This window comes from Bos taurus, chromosome X (genome assembly GCF_002263795.3).
Source record: "Bos taurus isolate L1 Dominette 01449 registration number 42190680 breed Hereford chromosome X, ARS-UCD2.0, whole genome shotgun sequence".
NCBI lineage: Eukaryota > Metazoa > Chordata > Mammalia > Artiodactyla > Bovidae > Bos > Bos taurus.
In genome coordinates this window covers 7,699,519-7,726,363 of record NC_037357.1, presented here as the reverse complement: position 1 = coordinate 7,726,363, position 26,845 = coordinate 7,699,519, and the positions used below count along the sequence as shown (strand labels likewise).

General features: G+C 40.2%; 1 protein-coding gene across 6 annotated transcripts in view; it reads right to left on the bottom strand.

Annotated features, from left to right (window-relative positions):
- GRIA3 (glutamate ionotropic receptor AMPA type subunit 3) overlaps nucleotides 1–26,845 on the bottom strand; it is a 308,633-nt gene that overhangs the window by 150,033 nt on the left and 131,755 nt on the right. For all 6 annotated transcript variants that reach the window (XM_010821371.4, XM_005227468.5, XM_005227469.5 and 3 more), the window contains one exon: nucleotides 5,253–5,440. In XM_010821371.4, the coding sequence (XP_010819673.1) occupies nucleotides 5,253–5,440 (188 nt within the window). The remainder of the gene's footprint in view (nucleotides 1–5,252; nucleotides 5,441–26,845) is intronic.

Sequence of the window (26,845 nt, the reverse complement as noted above, 5' to 3'; positions counted from 1 at the left end):
TGAGCGACTTCACCTTCACTTTTCTCTTTCATGCATTGGAGAAGGAAATGGCAACCCACTCCACTGATCTTGCCTGGAGAATCCCAGGGACGGGAGAGCCTGGTGGGCTGCCATCTATGGGGTTGCATAGAGTCGGACACGACTGAAGCGACTTAGCAGCAGTAGCCGCAGCAGAATTCAAGCAGGAGCTATGCTGAGATTTACCTTTGAATTATCTATGGAAAAAATAAAAACACAGTAAAGACTGAAGGGGTGGACTTCCCTGGCGGTCCAGTGGTTAACACGCTGCACTTCCATTGCAGGCGGCTCAGGTTCAATGCCTGGTCTGGGAACTAAGACCCCATGTGCTGTGTGGTGTGGCAAAAAAAAAAAAAAAAAAAAAAAGACTGAGGGGTGATGTTTAGGTCTCTTTAAGGAGACAACCTTTCTGATATCTAATGAATAGGCAATTAGGAAATATTCTTACCTATTTATTAAAATAAGTCTTCTATAACAGTAGTCCCCAACCTTTTTGGCACCAGGGACCAGTTTTGTGGAAGACAATTTTTCCACAGACTGGGTGGGGTGGGGGAGTGGTTTCAGGATGATTTTCATAAGGAACGTGAAATCTAGATCCCTCACATGTGCAGTTCAAAGTAGGGTTTGCGTTCATATAAGAATCTAATACCACCACTGATCTGACAGGAGGTGACGCTCAGGTGGTAATGTGGGGAGCGGCTGTAAATACAGATGAAGCTTCACTCACTCACCTGCTGCTCGCCTCCTGCTGCATGGCCCAGTTCCTAACTGGCCATGGACTGGTAGCCATCTGTGGTCCAGGGGTTGGGGACTCCTTTTCTGTAAGGATATTTACTTATCCTCACAGAGAATTAACTTGGAATGTTTGTATGTTCCTGCAAACAATCTTAAAACTATTCTAGATCTGACTTTTCACTAATTCAGAATAGCCTCACCTTCATATCCCCAGCTGGTGAGATTTTCCTCTCCTCCATTTTCCTCTCTCCTTGTAAGGAGTCATTTCTATGACTGACTTTCTCCCTAGTCTAGTTAAACTTGTTGGCTCTGGTACTATCCTTAGGCCTCCAGAATAGTTGGTCAGTGCCTTCTTTATGATAACTCTTTACACTTGAGAATGGTGATTAAACTGCTTCCTGGCTCTCTTTCACCAGACTAAACAGCCCCAACTCATTTAAAAGTCTTTCCTCATAGGTCCTATTTTCTCCTGCTTTAATTGTGTTTTGTTGCACTTCTCTGGATCTTCTCCAATTGCACTGCAATTGTTCTAAGATGTAACCTGATGCATGGGCCTAATCTAGGGGTTGGTGTTAGCTACATATTTAATAAACAACTTAGAAATTAAATGGTTTAGTGCAGCGGTAAGAACACTGGACTGGGAGTCAGAAGACTTGAGTTTCATTCTTGCTCTGCCACCTCCTAGGACTGTGCAGAGTCCTAAGACAAATGTGATTTGTCCACATTTGGATAAATCATCTAATCTCTAAGCATCAATTTATCATCTGTAAATCTGAGATAAACACATCTGCCCTGCCTGCTTCCCATAGTGAGGCTCAAATGAGATAATCTGTGAAAACACTTGGTTTAGCATCAAAGAACAATGCAAACACTATGTGTTAGGAACTTTTCAGAATGCTTAGCTTGTATTAACTCATTAAGGTACAGTTATCATTTCCATTTTACAACCAGGAAATTGAGACACAGAAAGTTAAGCAATGGGCTCCAGGCCACACTGCTAGTGACAGAATCCGTGCAGACTGGTTCCAGGGTCCATACTTGGAAACTCCATGCTATGTTGCCTCTCCAAATAAGCATGAAGCATCCAACAGAGCCATTCATTTTATGGGGCCTGCCCTTCAAAAGCAGTCCACAGGTAGACACTCCTAGGATGCTGGATCTGTTCAGTCATGTGTAGATAATTCTATGAGAGGCAACTTTTTCAAAAGCGAGTGTTTAGGTTGGTCATTGAAGTAAGGCAGTGTCTACCAGTGGGGGAGGGACTCATAAACACACTGCAGTAATAGGAATGCTCTAGAAGGTCAGGTCAATGGTTCATTCTTCCTAGGGCATCTAACTCTTCCTGTGGAAAGTGCTCTTAATTCTTAGATTCAGGATCTGCAGTTGCTAAATAGTCTCTTTGAGTTCTGACAACCCATTCTGGTTTCAACTGTCTTGCTTTGTCCTTTTGTATGTTAAATTTTGTAGCTATAAGTTTGGAATGCTTTCCTTATAGATTAATTGTTAAGACGAAATATTAAACACAGTTGTTGTGCACCTAATTGAATATTTTTTTTCATGCTGTGGTCTGAACAATTGAAAGAGATTTTTTAAAAAAAGAGCTCTGGAGGAAATGTTGGAAGAATTTTGATTTGCCCCATAACTGAACGTTCATAAGAAAAAATGAGAACCTATAGTATGAAATGGGGAGGTTATACTAGACAGAAATATATTGAAAATACACTAATATTTGAAAAATTGTACCACACTGAAGTCTTTTCATTAACACCCATTGGATATAGAAGACAATGTGAACTTTATGCCAGAGTTCAATTTATAGGGAATACGGTTGTAGTGGTTTTATTAATAATAGGCTCTTTCACCTCAAATAGTGGCATGAACAGTCATTTTATGGGAGACTATAGAAATTTCTTCCCATGAAAATAACCTCAAAGTTTAAAATACTCTCGGAAAATGGGAGCATTTGGCGGGGGGGATCTTGATACTACTGGAGTTATAAATGTTATCTTTCTAACTAGAATCTGTATAGTGAATTATTATAAGTTTGTCCAGCATGGTTAGGAACTAATGAGAAAAGTGATATCTCTGTATCTTAGTAGTCAATTTAAAATAATGTTTACTCTAAAGAAATATCATGTTTATCGTTTAATTTAAAGAATTTGTTTAGTGAGAAATCTATTTTTATATAAAGAAATCAATTTTGGCAAATTCGTGGTATCAAAACTAACTCGAGCAGAGAGCTACCATCTTACATCCTTGAGAAAATGTGTACTTTAATAATCACATCATGTGACTGCAGGCACTGTTCTGCCTCTTGATGGAAGCATAGCAATGTCACGGTAGAACTTACTAGAATATGCTTGTTCAGTATTCACCCATCCATCTATCTATTCATCCACCCACCCATCTTTCCATCCAACACTACATGCCAGGTACTCTGCTGGACACTGAATATACAGCAGAAAACAAGACAAACATGACTCCTATCTCATAGTACTTAATGACTTAGTAGAAATTCCTTAGATGATAAAGAAAACAATCATGAGTAGATCATTTTGTGACAATTTTTTGAAAGAGGGGGAAAGAATAAGTGAAATTAACTCTCTGGCCTTACTTGAATGTTGTTAAAACTTTTCTTTGAATAATGTTCTCTGAAAAGTTGTATAGAAAGTATTATGAGGGATGCTGTGAATGTGCATCCAGAAGAAAGACAGATAGCAATTGAGACATTATAAGAAAGAACAGGGCTTTCAAATAATGTAGTTTAGTTTTCCTGAAAATTTTTAGTAATGGTCATTTTTTTTTCTATAGCATTTTATGCCTTTCAAAGCAATTATACCAACCATGTGAGGAAGAGCATATTTTATTTTCCCCATTATGTAGATGAGACAACTGAGGCAGAGATATATTAAATACCCAAGATCCCACAGCTATATGGAATCACAGCTCTACCCACGGCTTTTTCTACTATGCCATATTGAAAAACACCCCAGATTCTAGTATAAGGTCTTATAAACCCCCAAAGACTTATCGGAATGTAAACTATTCAAGAAACCAAAGTGACTAGTACAAAAGAAGGAAAACAAAGTATGACAAGGCCTCTGCTTTAGGCTGTTAAGTAGGTCACCCACTAAAAGGCTATTTTGGTATAAAATTTTAGAGGGCATGGAGTACATATACCAACATCACTGACCTGATTCTTCACTTTCAAGATCTAAGAAAATCAAAGGCAGTTTTTTTTTTTTTTTTTTCTTTTGGGAGGGAGGGGTGGATCATTTGGGTAGCTTAAGAGAATGTTAGTTGCAAAATTTGATTTAGCCAGGCTGGTGCTCTAGATTTTTTTGTGAAGTTGATTCACTAGAGATGATGGTGTTCCTAAGAAGGGGACAGCTTTCTATCTCTGGGATGCACCGTCAGTGCTTCCTTTCTTCCTTCCTCATTCCTCTTCTCACCCCTTCCCTCCTTTTCCTTTTCTTTTCTTACCAATTTCTTTCTTTCTTTCTTTCTTTTTTTTTTTACATTCTCTTCTCACGGGGGCATATCTGACAAATTGTTAATATTTAATTTGCTATAAAACAGCTCTCCCAAGCAATGACTGCTCACTATAATTTCAATCTCTGAAGCTGTTTTGGCCCCTAGGTACCCTGGGATCGAATTAGAATGGAAATGTTTCCCTTACAGTTTTGTTTATGGCAGCATGGGCACTTTGTTATTAACTGGCAAATTGAGACTGCTAAGGAAAATAATAAACTTTCACCACATTTCTATTTGACTCTTTACTCCAAACAGAATATCCATCTGGCTTAGGGTGAAATGTTTCTTCTGATATTTTTCAGTTTTCTATTTAAATATCCAAGATTAACAATGAATATCTTTTGGCCTATCAAATTGTATTTTTTCCCCAGTCTGAGGCTTTTTCATTTTCTTCACATTTTAAAAACCATTATCATTTTTTCTCATATGCCATCTTACTTTTAAAATGGTCTTCAATTATATACACACATATTCTCATTCATTCTCTCTTTCTTGTTCTCTGCCTCAAACCAGAGGGATATTCTGGAAAAATATCCACAGATTCAAACCTAGTGAATGCTGCTTTGACATTTTGCAACTAGGCCCCTGAAACAAAAACTCTACTCTTCTTCCCTGTCTAATCCCTTGACTGTTCCTTGCTGGGAGGAAGGTGTGGAAAGGAAGGGGACTACTCTGAAATTTTCAGCTCTCTAAGAAACAGAGGTATGGAAGGGTGTGTTTATCTGATAAGTAGCATTAAATTGCAGAGACTACCAGATTAATCATGCTATGTACTTTTCAACAGCTTAGATTTTCTTTTATTTCTCTCTCTTTCTGCCACTGGGGAGGAAAAAAGGGTTAGAGAGACTATCAAAACTGTTGGCAAGTTTGGTCTGTTGGCTACTTAATTTATTAGCAGAAATGGGAACTGCCTCAGGTTGATGATTTAACAGGGTGGCTTGGGGTGGAATAAGTCTCAAACCTACCTGTTCCAAAATTGTGTTAATCCTTTCAACCTCGCAGTCAATCAAGTATCGTTTTTCCTGCCTCCTGTCCATTTCTTCAATGATGCGCCTGAATTCTTGGACGTCCTTGATGTTTCCCACAGACCTTGCTGTCACCTGCCAGTTGTTTTGTACTGCTGCTTCCATAATCGCTTGGAGGATAGAAAATCCTAAAAGAAGGGAAAACAGCTATATTGATTATTTTTTCTTTTAAAAACCTTTCTGTAGGTATTAAAGGTTCTAGTGAGGTTTTAGTCACAGTCCATTGGGTTCCCTTGAACCTTATCCCTTGTGGACAGCAGGCTTACTCATAACCTCAGTCTTAACCTTTCGGACAGTTGGCATATCTCTATCCTGTTTGAAAGGAAAGAAGGTTCAACTTGGGGTGCCAGGCTAAGTGCTTATCAAGTCTGTACTTGAGCAATCAGTACTATAATCACTGAATTAGAGTACCTAATTATTTTTATTGACAGGCTTATCAAAATATCTATAGAATGAATGCCAGTAGCTTCTTTCTTATTTCTGGCCACAATCTGTCCTTTCCTTCATCTTCCACATTAACGATCTTCAGAATTAGAAATAACTTTAGTAGAGATAGAACCTCATTATAATATGGCTGATCCTTACATGGATATGACTCTCCAACAAAGTAAATTATGTCTCCCAAGCAATATAACTCTCAGAAAACATGACAAAAACAGTCTATAACAATGATAGCATACTGTTTCTTTGTTCATAGCATTACAAAAGCATTCAATCATACTAAGTCTTCCTGAGTTCTTCCCCTTTCTCAATTCAATTGATCAAAGATTCTCAGTTCTTTTTTAAGCTAATTTATATCAGACAACTATTAACTACTAACTTTCTGGATCTATGCAGCATGGGAAAGAGAAAAGATTTAATGCTTGAGTTTTGGGTAAACTTTTTAGAATCAGGGTTTGAGAAGCTGGAAAGAACAGTCTGTCTGTATGAGTCACAGAGGAGCACAAGGGTTTCATATGTACTGGTCTTTGAGAGTATTCATATCTCTTAATATTGTATCATATCTATATTTTTGCTTCTGCATGAATCCATAATCTGGGTATAATTTCATCAGGCATAGACATTATTTGATTGGGATACGGTCAAAAGCAGCTCCTTTTGCTCCATTAAATTGTTTTCCATTTATATTAAGGTAATGACTAATGGAAGTGGGTAATGGGGATGATTTGCAAGACCCAAATAATCTGTGACCTAACAATTTGGCTACAGGAGGAGGAGAGAATGGAGGACAATGGTGCTGCTCTTGGAACACATTCCAGGTTCTGTGCCACCTCAGGCTCACCCTGTAGTATAAGCAGGTTACTGTCAGGGGTCATCTTCATTGCACCAGAGAAAATGGTATTGACGTTTGGAGAGCGCGCTTCGGGGAGATGGCAGCAGTGACTCAGGCGGTCATGATGACTCTTTTGTGTGCTGGGTATATGCGGCAAGAAGATCACAAATGAGACCCAAGCACTTGGTAATTTCCAAATGAGCAATTTCAGCACAGGAGCTCAAAATTACAGATAGGAGTAAATTACCATTGCTTTAAATGTTAATGCTTACTCTTTTTAAACTAACCACATGTATTCATTGCTCAGATTTACATTTTCGTGTGGCTTCTTGTTGTGCTCTCTGCTTTAGTGGGAGTTGAGGGCACATGCTAGGCCAAGACATGAGATTAAGAAATAAGCATAGGAAAGAAAAGATTAAAGTGTTGGAAAATCTTTATTGAGAAATGTACAATGAAGCCTCATTATTTTGAATCCCACTAATTAAGAATTTTATGAACATTCAGCAAGGACAAGGTTGAATTTTACTTCTGTACTATTTATGAAGAAAGTATTGACTGAATAATACTAGTAATGAAATTACACAGGGCATCTTGCTATATTGAAACTAAACTTTAAAAATATACCCTTTAGCAAAATACAAGTATTTTGTCTGTTGAGTCAAAACCTACATTCGTGTAATCTCTGCTTGCTCATCCTGTTCTACCATTTTGGAACCAAAGAGACAAATTGAACCCCCTTTCCATGTGATAGTCCTTCACATTTTTAAAAACAGCATATGCCTATATCCCATTATCTTTCTTTTTTTTTTAAAGCTAAAAATGCCCCAATCCTTCAACAGTTTCATGATAGGTTCCCTCACTGTTCTGTCTCTCTCCTACGGACATTTGTCAATATTTTATTGATCCTGATAATTCGTATGTGATTTGACCAATGTGGATTATTGCTTGCTTTGATATGGGCTGTTATTTTAGCACCCTCACATTGCTAATATGCCGGGAGCCGGCGAGAGACATTCTACTCGTGACAAAGGTCATGAGGAAGGAGGCTCAGCATACGCAAAGGCGGGATCGAGCCTCAGGAGTCCCCCCGGATATTCTCGAGCATCTACCCCCCAAAAACCAGAGTCTGCCTACTTTATTGCTTTGTGCTCTCACCTCTGACTTTACTGGGGGCTGTCCCCCACCACCATCTCTCTCTCTCTGTCAAAGAGTTAACTTACAGCTCCAATTCATAAAGTTCCTGGGCAACTAGGAGTGTTTAAATCCAAACCCTTCAGATGGCTCTCTAACTCGCCTGACAAGTTTACCCGGACTCCTACAGCTATGCATATGATTGTTTACAGAGGCACGGGAAGCTTAAGATATTCAAATAGCTTAGAGCCTCTCAGAGAGTTAGAAACTGTCAGAATAAAACTAGTAAAAGATTTCATTGATGAACCAATGCTTGCTGCCAAGTTTCCACATCCCCTGAATTGTATCCTTGAATATGTATTAATTAATAGTTGGTATGTATAAAAAATAAGTAGTGGCCTTGGTGTTAGTAACTTTAGACCCTTAAGGTAATAAATTCTTTCCTTTGTTGTAAACCCATTACACATCCGCCCTATAGGAATGCAATTTTATCTTCGGAAGATGGCGCCAAACCTTAAAATAATTACTCTTAGAGAAAATAAGTCTTACGGTTGATAAGTCCTTGTCAAGAGTCATAAAATGTTAATAGGCCTTCTGGCCAGAAGATGATGTAAATCACCTAAACCATTTGTATACGATAAATTTGCAGGAAAGAAACCCTGGTTTTTGATAAGGGTCAAAGACTGCTGACTTTGCATTCCCTATTATCCTCTATGTGTAACTTAGGGTATAAAAGCCCCTGTTGAAAATAAAGCTAAGGACCTTGCTCGCCAAAGCTTGGTCTCCCCATGTCATTCTTCCTCTTAACTTCCAGCTGAGTCTCCATCTGGAGCGTGGATATCCTCTGTGACCATTTATTTGCCTGGGCTTCTAAGACCCACTCGAGAAGGTGTCTAAAGTGGGACACCTTCTGCTATTCGAGAGGGCGCCTGCGGCCTCCGTGGTCAGAGCTAACCTGGTGTCACGGGTTATATTGATTTTCCGCGTAAACCAAGCTACTCAGCTTCTTTTCTCCACTGAATTTTCCTACTGAGCTATCCTCATTCTATTATTCTTTATATCTTTGATGAATAAATAAATAAATAGTCGTCTAGGCCATCTCTCCTTCGAATACCCTGGATCAGCTGGGGCTGGACCTCGGCACTAATACTTCTAAATAGCCATATTATTTTGTTAATTAATTTCAAGCTTGAATTCAACTAAAGCATGTCAATTCTCTTCATAAAACCTTTGCTGTATAACAACTCTCTATCCATGCATCAAGACTCATTCCATTCCAACCTACTTTTATCTCCCTTTTAAAAAATGCACCCTATCCAAATCCTCATTTCTCCCCTATTTTCACAGTTGCTCAAATCTGAAAGATGATCTTATCCACTGATGCAGTGCTCTCATTGTTACCTACTCAAGGCAGTTGCACCTGTCTGTCCCTTTTCCTGGCATCTCCTCCTACCTGTAGACCTTTGTGGCTGACTCTCTTTCTCCATGAAGCTTCTGTTACTGAGTACTTATACATTCTCCTGAGATGTGTACATTTAAATCAAGGTAAATCAGTTACAAGCCGTGGATAAACCAATTTGAAGAACTGTACAATAGGCATTTAAAAATTCAAACTAGAACTGGATAAATAAAGCATAGTACATAAACATGGAATACTATGCTACTGTTAAAGAGATAGCTCAATCTCTATATAACAAAAAGAAAAATTACTGCAGTATACTATTCCATAGGAAAAAGCTGCAAAATAGCATTGTAGTGTAGTTCCATTTCTGTAAAAAAAAATCTGAAGTGTATAGAAAATAATTTGAAGGAATTGGCAGTAATTATCTCGGAGGTGTAGAACTACCAAGAACTTCTCTACTTGCCCTGTCATTTATTTATGTAATGTTTGACTTTTTTACAAGAAGCAGGTATTATTTTCTATAAGTACGAAAACAATAAAGATTTAAAAATACAACCCATGCTGTCTGCTCAGAGCATAAGCTCCTGGAAGACATGGATGACAAATGAGTGCTGCTCTATATGCTGCCTGCTGCCACAAATGCAAAGGCACTTAATAAACACTGATTTTATAGATCTTTTTATACTTTTGTTCTCTGAACCATGTGGATGCATCACCTATTCGAAAATTAAATAGAAAAAGCATACTGGTTTCTCAATGAACTTGGATCTGGGGCCTTCTGGGCTATGAGCCTCACTCACATTACTGAGCAAGTCAGAACTGTGGCTTAACTCTGTAATATCTTCTCACCACGCAGAGTTTCTTTGTGTCCGTGAGCGTGTGTGGCTGTGTACTCAGCAACTCTGGGGGAAATGGTCATCTCAGTGCAGTACATGTCAGTGAGCAAGCCACCAAAAAAGAGCACTTTCATTGGTTTTCATACCTAATTTGTTATAGTTTGACTGTTTCCTGTTACAGCTGACCAAAGACAGTAAATGTGAGTTTGAGGGAGGAAAAAAAGAAAAAAGCAAAGTTTGACTCTGGAGGCAGGGCAGAAGCAGGCGTCAGTGCTTGTAGGAGGTGAGGTGCGTATAACAAAAGCCTTGGCTTTATAAAAATAAGTCTGCTGTTTTAGCAGCTTCAGAATTGTCCTCCACTGTGTGTGAGCTTTAATGTGCTCAACTTTGCAATACTGAAAGCTACTTTTATTTGAGCAGGAAATTCCCTCATCCTGATTCCAAACCACTGCTGCTGTCCAACTTCTGTTTCTTCTGGTTTAAAGAATAAGAGCTACCACATAGGTAACTGGCTGAATGATAGACTGCTTGCCATTTGCATTCAACCAAGATAACACAGGCTTCCCTGGTAACATAGTTGGTAAAGACTCTGCCTGCAATGTAGTGTAGGAGACCCAGGTTCGATCCCTGGGTCGGAAAGATCCTTTGGAGAAGGAAATGGCAACTCACTCTAGTATTCTTTTCTTGCCTGGAGAATTCCATGGACAGAGGGGCCTGGCAGGTTGCAGTCCATGGGGTCACAAAGGGTTGGGCACAACTGAGTGGCTAACACTTTCACACTTTCAAGATAACACAGGAACATGACAATAGAGCACAAAGTGATTGTGGATGAAGAGTTGGGCCACAGCTATGACCAATCCAATCCTGCTGGAGCGGTTGTCGGGCTACTCTTGCTAAACAAGAGAGTTGTCTCGGTAAAGGCTCTGCCATCCAGATCCCCCTTCAGCCAAAGGACTTACTCCTTCAGACTCTGGGAAAGTCGTTTCCTGAAGAGAGTTGCCTAGCTTCAAGTAATACTTCCTTCCCAGGGAAACCTGCATCCAGTGACTGGTTGTTATGGGAAATCCAGGCATAAACCTTTCACTCCAAATTGTTGTTCAGTCTAAGATGGAGAAGGCAGTGGCACCCCACTCCAGTACTCTTGCTTGGAAAGTCCCATGGACGGAGGAGCCTGGAAGGCTGCAGTCCATGGGGTCGCTGAGGGTCAGACACAACTGAGCAACTTCACTTTCACTTTTCGCTTTCATGCATTGGAGAAGGAAATGGCAACCCACTCCAGTGTTCTTGCCTGGAGAATCCCAGGGAAGGGGGAGCCTGGTGGGCTGCCATCTATGGGGTTGTACAGAGTTGGACACAACTGAAGTGACTTGGCAGCAGCAGCAGCAGCAGCTGCAGTCACTAAGTTGTGTCTGACTCTTTGCAACCCCATTAACTGCAGCATGCCAGGCTCCTTTGTCCTCCACTAACTCCCAGAGCTTGCTCAAACTCATGTCCATCGAGTCGGTGATGCCATCCAACCATCTCATCCTCTGCTGCCCCCATTGGTTTTTGCCCTCAATCTTTCTGAGGGTGATGCCCTCAGCATCAGGGTCTTTTCCAATGAGTCAGCTCTTCAAACCAGGTGACCAAAGGATTGGAGCTTCAGCTTCAGCATCAGTCCTTCCAATGAATAATTAGGGCTGATTTCCTTTGGGATTGACAGTTTGGATCTTCTTACAGTCCAAGGGACTCTCAAGGGTCTTCTCCAACACCACAGTTTAAAAGCATCAATTCTTTGGCACTCAGCCTTCTTTATGGTCCAATTCTCACACCCATACATGACTACTAGAAAAAACCATAGCTTTGACTAGATGGACTTTGTCAACAAATGATGTTTCTGCTTTTGGATAGACTGTCTAGGTTTGTCATAGCTTTCCTTCCATGGAGCAAGGGTCTTTTAATTTCATGTCTGCAGTCACCATCCACAGTGATTTTGCAGCCCAAGAAAGTAAAATCTGTCACTGCTTCCACTTTTTCCCCTATTTGCCATGAAGTGATGGGACCAGATGCCATGATCTTAGTTCTTTGAATGTTGAGTTTTAAGCCAGCTTTTTCACTCTCCTCTTTCACTTTCATCAAGAGGCTCTTTAGTTCCTCTTTGCTTTTTGCCATTAGGGTGGTGTCATCTGCATATCTGAGGCTATTGATATTTCTCCCAGCAATCTTGATTCCAGCTTGAGCTTTATATAACCCAGCATTTTGTATGATGTACTCTTCATATAAGTTAAATAAGCAGGGTGACAATATACAGCCTTGACGTATTCCTTTCCCAATTTTGAACCAGTGCATTATTCCATGTCCAGTTCTAACTGTTGCTTCTTGACCTGCATACAGGTTTCTCAGGAGGCAGGTAAGGTGGTATGGTATTCCCATCTAAGAATTTTCCACAGTTTGTTGTGATCCACACAGTCAAAGGCTTTGGTGTAGTCAATGAAGCAGTAGATATTTTCACTCCAAATAGGATAACTCTAATGGGCCATGCCAACTTCAGGGCTATGTGAAGGATAGGTTGAGGCCTTGTTATGACTACAGCCTATCTTCTTCTGCTCAAAGCTGCTTCCTTCTTTTCCTCCCACAAGTGTTTTTTTTTTTTTTTTTTTAATTTTGATTTTATTGGAGTATATTTGATTTACAATGTTGTGTTAGTGTCAGGTGTACAGCAAAGTGATTCAGTGAATATATATATATATATTTACACACACACACACACACACACACATATATATATATATATTCTTTTTTAGATTCTTTTCTCATACAGGTTATCACAGAATAATGAGTAGAGTTCCCTGTGTTATACAGTATGTCTTTGTTGGTTCCCACAAGTGTTTTTAATGAGAGTACTCTGCAGTAAAATTTTGCATGGAAATTTCCATCTCAGAATCTGCTCCTAGGGAATTCAATCTGTGACTGTTAGGTTGACCTCATGACAGGAATGACAGCAGATACAAAAAAAAAAAAAAAGATTTCGAATCTACAATTGTCAAAATCATTTTCACAAGGGGAGTGAAGGGCAGGATTTTGTTCAATGTACAAAATGAAAAGCTACTCTATGCTGAATAAATTTAGTATTTGATCTGAAAACACAAAAGAGTAAAAAATAAGATACTGACATATGGATGTTGGTAATGAAGACACCCAAGGAAATAGAGCTGGGGATAATTTTCTCCTTTCTGCTTTACATATTTCAGCACGGGCTGGCAACACCTGTTGTTGCTCATGAACCTGTCCCAGGTCTTTCTGAGCCACACCATCTGTACTTCTGACATGGTGTCCAGCAGTCCCCAGATGATGGGGCCGGGGGGCTCTAATATTGACAAATGGGCTCCACACAAGTGCTGACATTTTTAGCATTCTGTGCCTGGTGAGGATTTTCAGGGGATTTCCCATAATGCTCCCAAAGGGACTGCTGACCCCCTAGAAATGTTCTGTGTGTTAGTTGCTCAGTCGTGTTTGACTCTTTGTGACCCCATAGACTGTAACTGGCCAGGCTCCTCTGTTCATGGAATTCTCCAGGTAAGAATACTGCAGTGGGTGCCATTCCTTTCTCCAGGGGATTTTCCAGACCCGGGGATCAAACCTGGCTCTCCTGCATGGCAGGCAGATTCTTTACCATCTGAGCCACCAGGGATCTAGAGAGGAAAATTGATCTTTGCCAGAGGGTGATTCAATATTTGTCCCATTGGACTGTGCTGGAAACTGCCTTTTCAGGTTGAAAAAGACTCAAAATGGCCCATGAAAATTCTTGTGGTTTGCATTTTCCAGTCATAGAATCACACATTACAAGCTAGAAGGACTCTTACAGATGATTTAGAGAAGTCATAGAAAAAATTTAAAGCTCTGGAATTCTTTTTCCAAACGAAAATTTTATGGAAGCCCAACCTATAAGACAGATAGAAGTGGAGCTGCTCTGGTTTGGAGGGGTGGTGTTTAGAGAGAAGAAGTGACTTGCCCAAGACCACGTAGCTAGTATAAAGTCAGAAGCAAGACTAGAACCTAAGTCAGCAGGGCCGGTAGTAGAGTGAAGCCAGAGAAGCAGCTAGGGCACAAGGCTTTTTATTTTTGGTTTGTCTTTTTTTTTCAATTGTCTTGAGGTATAATTCACACATAGAAAGTATATATATTTAAGGTATAAAGCTTGATGTTTTGATATACGTTTACGATGTGGAGTGATCAGCACAGTCAAGCTAATGAATACATCTGTCATCTGATTTAGTTACCATTTTAGTTATTTTGTGTGTGTGGTGAGATCACTTAATATTTACCCTCAGCAAATGCCAAGTGTACAATACAGTCTTGCTTACTGTAGTCACCAGAAGTATAATTAACTGTAGTTAAGGTACACCACCATGTACCTTAGATCTCCAGAACTTATTCACCTTGCATAACTGACCAACATCTCCTCATTCCCCCACCCCCTAAAAAGCCACTTTCTTAGAGTTGTCCAAATGTATTCTCGCTTGCCTCACCCTAGTCTTGGCCCTAGAAGCAAGTGCCTTCACTTCCAATTTAGTGCTCTTTCAAGTATGTTATGCTGCCAAGCCTACTCGATAGGTCTTGTTTATGGATGCCCTTGGCAATGTTATAAAGTGGACAGAGCCCTTCCATCTTCTTGACGTCACACAAGATCTTGATGTTCCCTGTCTATCCAGTAGCCAAACTGGACCTATTACCACCACTTCTGGCCTTTTCTTTCCCCCTTCCCCATAACAAAACACATTTGTCCTATGTCCCTGTCCCTCAGCATTCTGTCCTTTTCTAGGTGCCAGCATAAAAATGGCTAATGGAGTAATGTGTTACCCTTCCAACTAACACAGGTGCCTTTTAGCAGTGGCCTTAACACAGGTGAGTTTGGAAGCAAAGGAAAAGAGGATGTTGAGCATTATTTTGGGATCTGCCCATCTCCTGGGGTCATGCAGATAATGAATATGGAAGTTGGTGATGTGGGAGCTGTAATCTCTAGGTTATGGAATTTAACAAATGAACAGCTGGTACCTTGTGGGTATCTCAGAGACCAGTAGTGTAAAAAGATCCTCTGAAGGTCAGTTTCAATCCTGCCTATCTTGCTCAACTGAATTCAGCTTAAGAAAGCATTACTTTATTTTTCTGTGTCTTCACTTACCTCTGGGTTTCTCAACTCTGGTTGTGCATTATCATCACGTTGAAAGCGAAAGTGTGAGTTACTCAGTCTTGTCTGACTCTTTGCGACCCCCTGGACTGTAGCCCACCAGGCTCCTCTGTCCATGGAATTCTCCAAGCAAGAGTACTGCAGTGGGTTGCCATTTCCTTCTCCAGGGGACCTTCCTGACCCAGGGATCAAACCCAGGTCTCCTGCATTGCAGGCAGATTTTTTTTTTTTTTTACTGTCTGAGCCACCAAGGAAGCCCCTATAATCACCTTGGAAACTTTAAAATATTGATGTCCAAGGTTTACTCTGGATGAATTAAATCAGAATCACTGGAAGTGATTTCCAGCTTTGTTTTGTTTTAAACTTCTTGGGTACTTCTCATGTACAACCGGAGTTGAGAACAACTGACCTGTTGTAATGGCTACCCAATACAAATGAGGTTTATGGAAGCAGGACTCTTTTCTTAGGTGTCTTTCATGACTGGCAATAAAGTTCTTGTTAAGAAAAGCATGATCCAAGAAGGGCTAATCATCATCATTTTAGTTGCTAAGTCATGTCTCATTCTTTTGAGACTCCATGGACTATAGCCCTCCAGACTCCTCTGTCCATGGGATTTCCCAAGCAAAAATACTGGAGTGGGTTGCCATTTTCTTCTCCAGGGGATCTTCCCGGCCCAGGGATTGAACCCACATCTCCTGCATTGCAGGTGGATTCTTTACCACTGAGCCACCCCAGAAGCCCATATATATATGCTGCTAAGTTGCTTCAGTCATGTCTGACTCTGTGTGACCCCATAGACGGCAGCCCACCAGGCTCCTCTGTCCCTGGGATTCTCCAGGCAAGAACACTAGAGTGGGTTGCCATTAAGGCATGAAAATGAAAAGTGAAAGGGAAGTTGCTCAGTCGTGTCTGACTCTTCACGACCCCATGGACTGCAGCCTACCAGGCTCCTCCGTCCATGGGATTTTCCAGGCAAGAGTACTGGAGTGGGTTGCCATTGCCTTCTCATATATATATAAAATCCAGAATTAAGCAGACAAAGGCACAGAGGCTGAGGGAAGGGTTGTAAATTGCTTTTTCTTGTGGTAGATGAGGAACCTGGGAACATTGTGTCATTGTGTGGGAAGTAGACTCTAATGGACTCAAAGCACTTTACAAATGTCTTTTTTCTTCTGAGGTAGCATCTGTGTTTTTCTAAGTACAAAATTAACACATGCTTAATTTGGACATTTGAGAAGACACAAAGATGAAAAAAATAAAAGTATGGGTGACTCTACAGCTCAGAGATAACCACTGTTAGCATTGGTGTATTTCTTTCCATGTGCTTAAATATAAATATTCTGTAGAATTTTTATTTTAGTAAAATGGATTGAACAATTGTGTCCTATCTTTTAAAAAATGTAACATATCATGGGTATTTTCTTATGTTATTAAATGTTTCAAATCATAACTTTAATGTCTATACAATATTCCATCCATTAAACATACTGTAATCTATTTAACCATTCCCCAACATGAAGACTTCAGCTATTTCTAATCTCTACCTATTGTGAATAATGCTGTGATGAAAACACTCATACAGCATCTCTAATTATTAATATTTCCGTAGGAGAAATGTCTAGAGGAAGGGATGTCAGGCCAAACATTTGTGAACACGTTGAATGCTTTAGGTACACATTGCCTATTTGCCCTCCAGAAAGGTCATATCGTTTTCTTTTCCCATCAGCAGAATATGAGAGTACTTATCTCTCTGCCTGCTGCCTAGCATTGAATAATATATTTGCCCATTTGATAGGGGAATATAAGAAAGTTCTTTTCTGCTAGCGTTTCATTTATTGTTAGCAAAGTTAGTGATTTTTCACTTTTTGTGTCCATGTTAATGCTTTATCTTGAGAATTTCCTATCTATTTGCTTTGTTCAGATTTCTATTGTGATATTAGTTTTTCTTATTGATCATAAGGACTTTTATACATTCATGACATTGTGTCTGTAATATGTGTCACAGATATTTTAATACAGCTTATTTGACATTTAATACTGTCTGTGATATATTCTAATTAACAGAAATTTGACATTTTGTGAAATTAATATTCTTATTCATCCAAAAATTACGTGAGATAAAAGGAGACAAACGAAAATTTATCCTCCTGCTCTTATTTGAGTGCTCACCTGGGCTTGGAACCCAAGCATTATGCAAACCATTCTCTCCATTTCTTACAACTTCTTTGGTCTCCATGGAATTTCAGACAACTTTCTCTTGTATATGGTGGCAAAGTAAGTGAATGGGAGAAGCTACATATGGAATCTGAAGGTGATTGCTGAGATACAAGTGAAGAACAGAAAAAGAGGCAGAGGAAAGAGAGATGATGAACCCAATTCAGTTATTTCATGTTATGTTTTGCCGTATCTAAGAAACTTGATATTCAAAAGTCTGAACTCAAATCCAATACTTCAGGATCTGACTATTCCTATTATCAGTACAAAGGGTACTTTTATTTAAAAAGAATTCATGGAAAGATGCCAATAGCATGTTTTTTTTTAATTAAAAAATCTAATTGCATTTCTATATAGTACCAACAGATAATATAAGTGTAAACATTAAAACTTACAATAGCATAAAGCAAAGTAATACATTTGACAAAAATAGGCAAAATCTTTTTACTAAAAACATGTCACAGAGATAAGGAAGAAATTGATAGAGGCCTTTCCCTTATTTTTCAAAGCAAATCAGGTAATCAAAAATGCCTTTAGATTTGAAATGAGGCCTGATTCTCAAGCAAAGCTCTTCTCCTTTATTAAATCAAGAATAGAAGGCCTGGGTCCAGTGTGTAGTGCATAAAAACAAAATTCTAATTCCCTTCCAAATAAAATTCTTTTTTAAAAATTAATTTCTATTGGAGTATAGTTGCCTTACAACGTTGTGTTAGTTTCTAATGTACAGCAAAGTGAGTTAGCTATAGATGCATCCCACAGTGCATTTGAACCCACATTTTGTTATTTTGTTTTTGCTTTAACCTGATTTAATCATATTTGATTTCCATAAAAATATAGTGATTGTCTAAATTTGAGATGCTAGAGCACAAACTCTTCTGTGTGCGAGGAGTTTGAGATGGGAAGATCAAGGACCCCTCTGTGTTTGCATGTGGATGTCAGTCTGTGGGTTTTATGGAACGGGATAAGAAACAAATATTCACCGACACCCAGCCCAATTTACCCAAGGCAAATTAAGATTTCCCTGAGGTCTTCATTCCTCATAATTGTGTTTGCTTAAGTTTCCTTTTCATTATGCACTGACCCTCAGCACATCTCTTCCTTCAGCTGCCTTATTAGGATGGGACCTTAGCTAATTTGTAGAGTCAGTGAACAGAAGGTGCCCCTGGTGTCCCAGTTCTGTGTCCTTTTCCTCTCCCCCAATACAATTCCTCCTTCATTCTAAATCCTATCCTTTTCTCAGACTAGACTGTTCATGAGTGCTTAAAGCTTCAATTGTGAGCCCCTCCATGAAGAAGCTATGTTTTATTGTTTAAATATTTATCTATTTGGCTGTGCTGGATCTTAGTTATAGCACACAGGATCTTTTGTTCATTGTGGCTTGCAGAATCTTTTTAGTTGTGGCAGGCAAACTCTTAGTTGTGGCATGTGGGATCTAGTTCCCTTACCAGGGATCAAACCCAGGTCCCCTGCATTGGGAGCTTGGAGTCTTAGGCTCTGGACCACCAGGGAAGTCCCAAGAAGTTATGTTTTGAATTAGGATCAAAACCCTAAAGCAAAAGGGCAACCGTTACAGAAGAAATTGTAGACAATAATTTGGTGGGAGAGTATTGTTTGAGGTATTCCTGATACCCAAATATCCCACAGAGGAGGCCATTTCCAACTACTTGTCAAGTTTAAAGTTGGCCCTGAAACTAGCAATGCATATAATCCTGCGTTTTCCATTTTTCTTTTTCATCCAGTTCTTCATTATGAACTTTCTATTCCTGCTGGTGAATTATGTCGCCCCATTCTCCACACCATAAACTGAGAAAGTATGTCCAAATAGTTATGTCAGTTTCACTGAGTTAAAGTAAACCTGTTTTGGACTGTCAGCTGAAAGGAAATTTAGAAGACCATCTGGAGTAGATTTGCTTAAGGTCTGGGAAAAGTACAATAGGCAAGCCTTCTGATTCTCAACCACACAAGGTCTGATATAAAAAAAATAAAGAATAAATAAACAACAAGGTCTTACTGTGTAGCATAGGGAACTATATTCAATATCCTGTGATTAAACCAAGATGGGAAAGAATATGAAAAAGAATACTGTGCTCAGTTGTGTCTGACTCTGCGACCTCATGGACTGTAGCCCTCCAGGCTTCTCTGTCCATGGGATTCTCCAGGCAAGAATACTGGAGTGGGTAGTCTTTCCCTTCTTCAGGGGATCTTCCCAACCCAGGGATTGGACCCAGGTCTCCCACATTGCAGGTCGATTCTTTACTGTCTGAGCCACTAGGGAAGCCCAAGAATACTGGAGTGGGTAATCTTTCCCTTCTCCAGGGGAACTTCCTGATCCAGGAATTGAACCAGAGTCTCCTGCATTGCAGGCAGATTCTTTATCAGCTGAGCTATCAGGGGAGCCCAAAAAAGAATATATGTATAGCTGAATCACTTTACTGTACTGCAGAAATTAACATACCATTGTAAATCAACAATGCTTCAATAAATTTTTTTTAAAGAATAAAAACAACTGAGTGTGGATGGAAGGGGCTGCTACAGTGCTTGTGCACAAATCCTTCATGTTTCTATTTGATAGGTAGATAATTGCCCTGGGATAGGCTGCCTGCAATGCAAACTCACAGAGGGTACGAGTCATCTCAAAGTTTCTCTGTGGACTGCTGCACACTTAATAGATGTCATGGGATGATTGATCATGCCCATTAATAGGGTTTCTTATATAACATTTCCTCACTTGGCTTTTAATCCCCTTGAAATCCATGATTTCCAGCACTGATCACATGACGGAATCTGGCAGCCAAACAAGTGGTGAGCAGTTTGAGTATTAGCAGGTACTTTATGGGCATCTGCAGGAGAGAACTGACTGTAGATCTCAACCAAAGAATGCACTTGCCAGCTCTGGTTTTGTGGCTGTGGGAGAAGGCTTTATGCATTTGGTTAAAAAGGTCCCCTGCCATGCAGCATTGGTGGTACAGTGGTGAGCACAGCAGCCTTCTAAAAAGGGGCTCCGTTTATAGGTTGGGGAAGAAATGCTACCAGTCAGCCACACTTTACCTTCTTCCCAGGTCTGATCTATTCCAAGTAGCACCAAGTGGCCACAATTATGAAGATGGCCCCTCACCTTGCTACCCCTCCTCCAGCAGGGGAGAGCTTTGAGTCAGTTCCCAGAAGTGGGTATATTTTGCATTGAGCTTTCACATCCTGGCCTTCCCTTTGTACATAATAATTAACATTTGTGGCCTGTGAAATGAATTGACCCAGCTGGAACTTGAGTTCAGAAAATATGTGCTTGCTTTCCATTAAGCAAAAGGCTTCCTATTAGGAAAGTGACTTGCCTGGAAACATTCTTCAGTATTCTCAAGTTTGAGAAAGCAAGGCCAACCAAACCTCTCAGCAATGGGGAGAGGGAGGTATGGATGATGGCTAGCAGAGAGAAGGAAAGGAAATGGAACGTCTGGGTCAAGAATGAAAGGGGGAAGTAGGTAGACTGGGAGTGTGGTATGGACATGTACACACTGCTATTTAAAATGGATAACCAACAAAGACCTGCTCTATAGCACAGGAAACTCTGCTCAATGTTATGCAACAGTCCAAACGGGAAAATAATTTGAAAAAGGGTAGATACTTGTACATGTATAACTGAATCATTTTGCTGTACACCCGAAAATAATGCAACAAAGTTAATTACCTATACTGCAATATAAGATAAAAAGTAAAAAGAAAAAAAGACAAAAGGGGTCTGGATTTGATTGCAAAGCTCATGTCAGTTCAGTTCAGTTGCTCAGTCATGTCTGACTCTTTGCGACCCCATGAACCACAGCATGCCAGGCCTCCCTGTCCATCACCAACTCCCAGAGTCCATCCAGACCCATGTCCATTGAGTCGGTGATGCCATCTAACCATCTCATCCTCTGTTGTCCCCTTCTCCTCCTGCCCTCAATCTTTCCCAGCATTAGGGTCTTTTCCAATGAGTCAGCTCTTTGCATCAGGTGGCCAAAGTATTGGAGTTTCAGCTTCAACATCAGTCCTTCCAGTGAACACCCAGGACTGATCTCCTTTAGGATGGACTGGTTGGATCTCCTTGCAGTCCAAGGGACTCTCAAGAGTCTTCTCCAACACCACAGTTCAAGAGCATCAATTCTTTGGTGCTCAGCCTTCTTCACAGTCCAACACTCACATCCATACATGACCACAGGAAAAACCATAGCCTTGACTAGACAAACCTTTGTTGGCAAAGTAATGTCTCTGCTTTTTAATATGCTATCTAGGTTGGTCATAACTTTCCTTCCAAGGAGTAAGCATCTTTTAATTTCATGGCTGCAGTCACCATCTGCAGTGATTTTGGAGCCCAGAAAAATAAAGTTCGACACTGTTTCCACTGTTTCCCCATCTATTTGCCATGAAGCGATGGGACTGGATGCCATGATCTTAGTTTTCTGAATGTTGAACTTTAAGCCAACTTTTTCACTCTTCTCTTTCACCTTCATCAAGAGGCTCTTTACTTCTTCTTCACTTTCTGCCATAATGGTGGCATCATCTGCATATCTGAGGTTATTGATATTTCTCCTGGCAATCTTGATTCCGGCTTGTGCTTCCTCCAGCCCAGCATTTCTCATGATGTACTCTCCATATAAGTTAAATAAGCAGGGTGACAATATACAGCCTTGATGTACTCCTTTTCCTATTTGGAACCAGTCTGTTGTTCCATGTCCAGTTCTAACTGTTGCTTTCTGATCTGCATACAGGTTTCTCAAGGGACAGGTCAGGTGGTCTGGTATTCCCATCTCTTTCAGGATTTTCCACAGTTTATTGTGATCCACACAGTCAAAGGTTTTGGCATAGTCAATAAAGCAGAAATAGATACTTTTCAGGAACTCTCTTGCTTTTTTGATGATCCAGTGGATGTTGGCAATTTGATCTTTGGTTCCTCTGCCTTTTCTAAAACCAGCTTGAACATCTGGAAGTTCACGGTTCACCTATTGCTGAAGCCTGGCTTGGAGAATTTTAAGCATTACTTTACTAGTGTGTGAGATGAGTGCAACTGTGCGGTAGTTTGAGCATTCTTTGGCATTGCCTTTCTTTGGGGTTGGAATGAAAACTGACCTTTTCCAGTCCTGTGGCCACTGCTGAGTTTTCCAAATTTGCTGGCATATTGAGTGCAGCACTTTCACAGCATCATCTTTCAGGATTTGAAAGAGCTCAACTGGAATTCCATCACCTCCACTAGCTTTGTTCATAGTGATGCTTTCTAAGGCCCACTTGACTTCACATTCCAGGATGTCTGGCTCTAGGTGAGTGATCACACCATCGTGATTATCTGGGTCGTGAAGCTCTTTTTTGCACAGTTCTTCGGTGTATTCTTGCCACCTCTTCTGAATATCTTCTGCTTCTGTTAGGTCCCTGCAATTTCTGTACTTTATTGATCCCATCTTTGCATAAAATGTTCCCTTGGTATCTCTAATTTTCTTGGAGAGATCTCTAGTCTTTTGCATTCTATTGTTTTCCTCTATTTCTTTGCATTGATCTCTGAGGAAGGCTTTCTTATCTCTCCTTGCTATTCTTTGGAACTCTGCATTAAGATGCTTATATCTTTCCTTTTTTCCTTTGCTTTTTGCTTCCCTTCTTTTCACAGCTATTTGTAAGGCCTTTTCATTATAGGGGACTGGAATGCAAAAGTAGGGAGTCAAGAAACACCTAGAGTAACATGCAAATTTGGCCTTGGAGTACAGAGTGAAGCAGGGCAAAGGCTAATAGAGTTCTGCCAAGAGAACACACTGGTCATAGCAAACACCCTCTTTCAACAACACAAGAGAAGACTCTACAAATGGACATCACTAGATGGTCAACACCAAAATCAGATTGATTATATTTTTTGCAGCCAAAGATGGAGAAGCTTTATACAGTCAGCAAAAACAAGACCGGGAGCTGACTGTGGCTGAGATCATGAACTCCTTATGGCCAAATTCTGAAATTGAAGAAAGTAGGGAAAACCACTAGACCATTCCGGTATGACCTAAATCAAATCCCTTATGACTATACAGTGGAAGTGAGAAATAGATTTAAGGGACTAGATCTGATAGACAGAGTGCCTGATGAACTATGGACAGAGGTTCGTGACATTGTACAGGAGACAGGAATCAAGACCATCCCCAAGAAAAAGAAATGTAAAAAAGCAAAATGGCTGTCTTATTGCAAAGGACTGTAGCTAATCCTGATACAATTGGAAGGCTGTCAAAGGTAATATTAAGGGCAAGATTTTGCCTAGACGATACAGAAGGATGAATGTATACAGTCCTGAAGGACAACAGAGAACATGCTTTTCACTTGAGGAAAAAAGTTTCCTTTGACTTAATACTGTAGTCTAAAAACTGTTTGGGAAACACTCAAAATGGGATGTGCAAAACTTACAAGGTAAATAAGCATTTTCATGTGCCTTCCCATACTAAAAAAAAGAAGCACACATTATAAAGATATCACCAAGATCAACTCATTTTGACTGTTTTCTTCAATTGAGCTTTTCCAATGGGGGTCTGAGGGTGGATTTAGAAGTATGGAGGAGGTTACAGGACTTGGGCTCCAGGAAGAGTGACTGAATGTTGCCTAAGCTGCAGAGAAGTTAGGTGGCTTTAAGTTTCCAGAATTCTCTGATGTCTCTTAGAATTCTCAAACATGAGAGCCAGAATTTAGCAATGGTCCCAGTCTCTGCATTGTACGAAAGAGAAGCTGAAGTCCAGAGAGAGAAAATGGTTTACCCAGGGGTAGATCCCAACTTGAACATAACCATAACCCTTTTCATGATTTAACTTTCAGTATTAAGGTAAAATGATGTTTCTGCTGCATTTTCTCAACAAAGATTCATTTTGGTATTGAGTAAAAGCTAAAATCCAACAAGAAAATCTTTATGAGTAGCCCTTGTAGATTTGCCTACAAGACTTCTGTGACCTTATTAAGGGCTCTGCTCCTTCACTGAACACTTTTGCATGGAAGAGCCAAGATTTTACTAGAAAGGTTGAATGTTAGAGCACATCTTCTCCCTCAAATGTGGCTGGGATTCCCATTTTCTGCTGGGGCCCACTGTAATCTACACAGGCTTCAAACCCCTGGCTTAACTCATCCTCATCAGAGCATGGCCTTCTCTAGCAACTTCAGTTTTCAGTGATGAACTCTGGCTGTTCTAGACACCTAGAAAACCCTCCTCCCCATCCCATACACCCTTTAGCTTAACCATTCATTAAAACTTAGCTCAAAACATATCTCACCAAACAGGTCATCAGATTGAAATGGAGGGAAATGAAGGTTCCAAACTCTCATACCCATTCTCTATTGGCTTGAGAAACTTAGGGTATAGGAGGTGACCACTATCTCTCAGAGATGATGGTATGATATCTTTAAATCATCGTTGGAATAATATATTTTTGGGGGTTACTGTTATGTATAAATTTTGTACTCCCATTTCTCAGATTTTAAATTAAGGCCCCTTTACTTTTGCTGCCAAGTTTGGGACAGGAGTATGAGCTAACATTCATTGAATGACTACTTTGGGCTGGGCACAGTGCTAAGCACTTATACACATTATTATATTTAATCCTCCCAACAACCCTAAGCAGAGGTAGTTATTCCCAGTTAACAGATTAGGAAATTGAGTCTCACAGAGGCACATGTTTATGAATAAAAGCAGATAACTAGTAAATTTTGGAGCTGGCATCTATACTCAGGTTTGGCTTCCAAGCTCATACTCTTCTTTTTCCTCAGCAGTGGCTGAAATTACTCTGTGCAGTTGCCCAGGAAAGACGAAATCATACCTTTTTCTAAGTGTTTCTCCATGACAAGGAGGACTCTAGAACACACTTTTGTACAACTAACTACCTGAGGACACCCCAGGATCTTTCAGGCCCACTAGGATGCATACTGGACAATCAAAATATAAGTGAATGCTCAACAGAAACACAGGCAGAGTACTCTGGATAATGGCATATCTCTCATGAGTTAATCACCACTTTGGGAGCTGAGCTGATGTTACTAGGCTGGGTGGGTTTTATCATTGTTTGTGCCCCCTGCCTCCAAAGCAGCTGTTTTTGCTTTTCCTAACTTCCCTATTTCTGTCTTATTTTCTAGTTATCAAATCTGAGCATTATCTTTGACTCTTCCATTGCCCTGGGCAAAAATAAAGTCAAATTAGTTCATTCTTTCTGTGTCTTCCCCTTTACATTCCCATTACTACCAGTTATTTTAAAGTTATTTCGTATTTACTCGGGCTAACTGCAACCATCCTTCCCCTTACATCCAAACTGCTCACTTTAACCTTCTCTCTTTCGATTATGTCATAGCCATGCTCACTCTCAAAAACCTTCAAAAGTTTTTCTTGGCCCATAGGATAAAGTCAGAGGAGGTATTATAAATGTTTCAACTTGCTTGAAATCTAGGATTTATCTTCTAAGAAAGTCTTGAGAGGCTTATTCAATTGGATGAGCACGTGGTTGTTCCTTTCCCATTCTGAGACTCAGTTTCTTCAATATTCTATTTTGAGGGGACCCTTGTGGCTCAGATGGTAAAGAATCTGCCTACAATGCAGGAGACCTGACTTCAATCCCTGGGTTGGGAAGATCCCCTGAAGAAGGGAAAGGCTACCCACTCCAGTATTCTTGGGCTTCCCTTGAGGCTCAGCTGGTAAAGAATCCGCCTGCAATGCAGGAGACCTGGGTTCAATCCCTGGGTTGGGAAGTTCCCCTGAAGAAGGGAAAGGCTACCCACTCCAGTATTCTTGCCTGGAGAATTCATGGACAGAGGAGCCTGGCGGGCTATAGTCCCTGTGATTGCAAACAGTCACAGACACAACTGAGCGACTAACACTTTCTAACACTTTAGGATCATAGAAATAGGTATTGTCAGAGAGTTTGGAGGATGGATCAAGAGCATTCTATTCTGATAATAGGCAAATGGAGGCTGAGACTTAGAGAAAAGGAAGATAAGATCAAAGAGGAACAGATACAGAAAATTTCTTTCTAAACATTTCTGCTCATATACCCTCATGGTCCCTAATTTGTGTTTCACTTGAAAATTGACCCGTTGGCTACAGCTATGAGAGTAACAAAGAGATGAAAATAAAGTCAGCCCCACTATTAGAGCCACTCTCCTTTGACACCAAAGGTAGAGATTATTAAGAATGTTGGCTGGCCAAGATGGAGGGAAGAGTCTAGACCTGTGGACTAGAAGGAAGCTAATTGGTCCAAACAGCCATCGAAGCCATGGCCTTGACTTCATTTAGCCAGGATATATACCCCACTGCTGTAACTAGTTGCAAAGGATGAACAAACATATGGCTATGACTGAATTTAGGAGTGCTTCAGCTAACTACAATCTGGGAGGTTTATAGAGGGAGAGTAAGAGTTCCGATGCCGACTCTACTAATGAACTGTTGGGAAACTGCACTGGCTAAAAATGTATTTGAATAAAATGAATCTAATTAGGAACCATGTAGCTAGTCATCATAATGATTGGGTTAGTGGAGGGACTAGT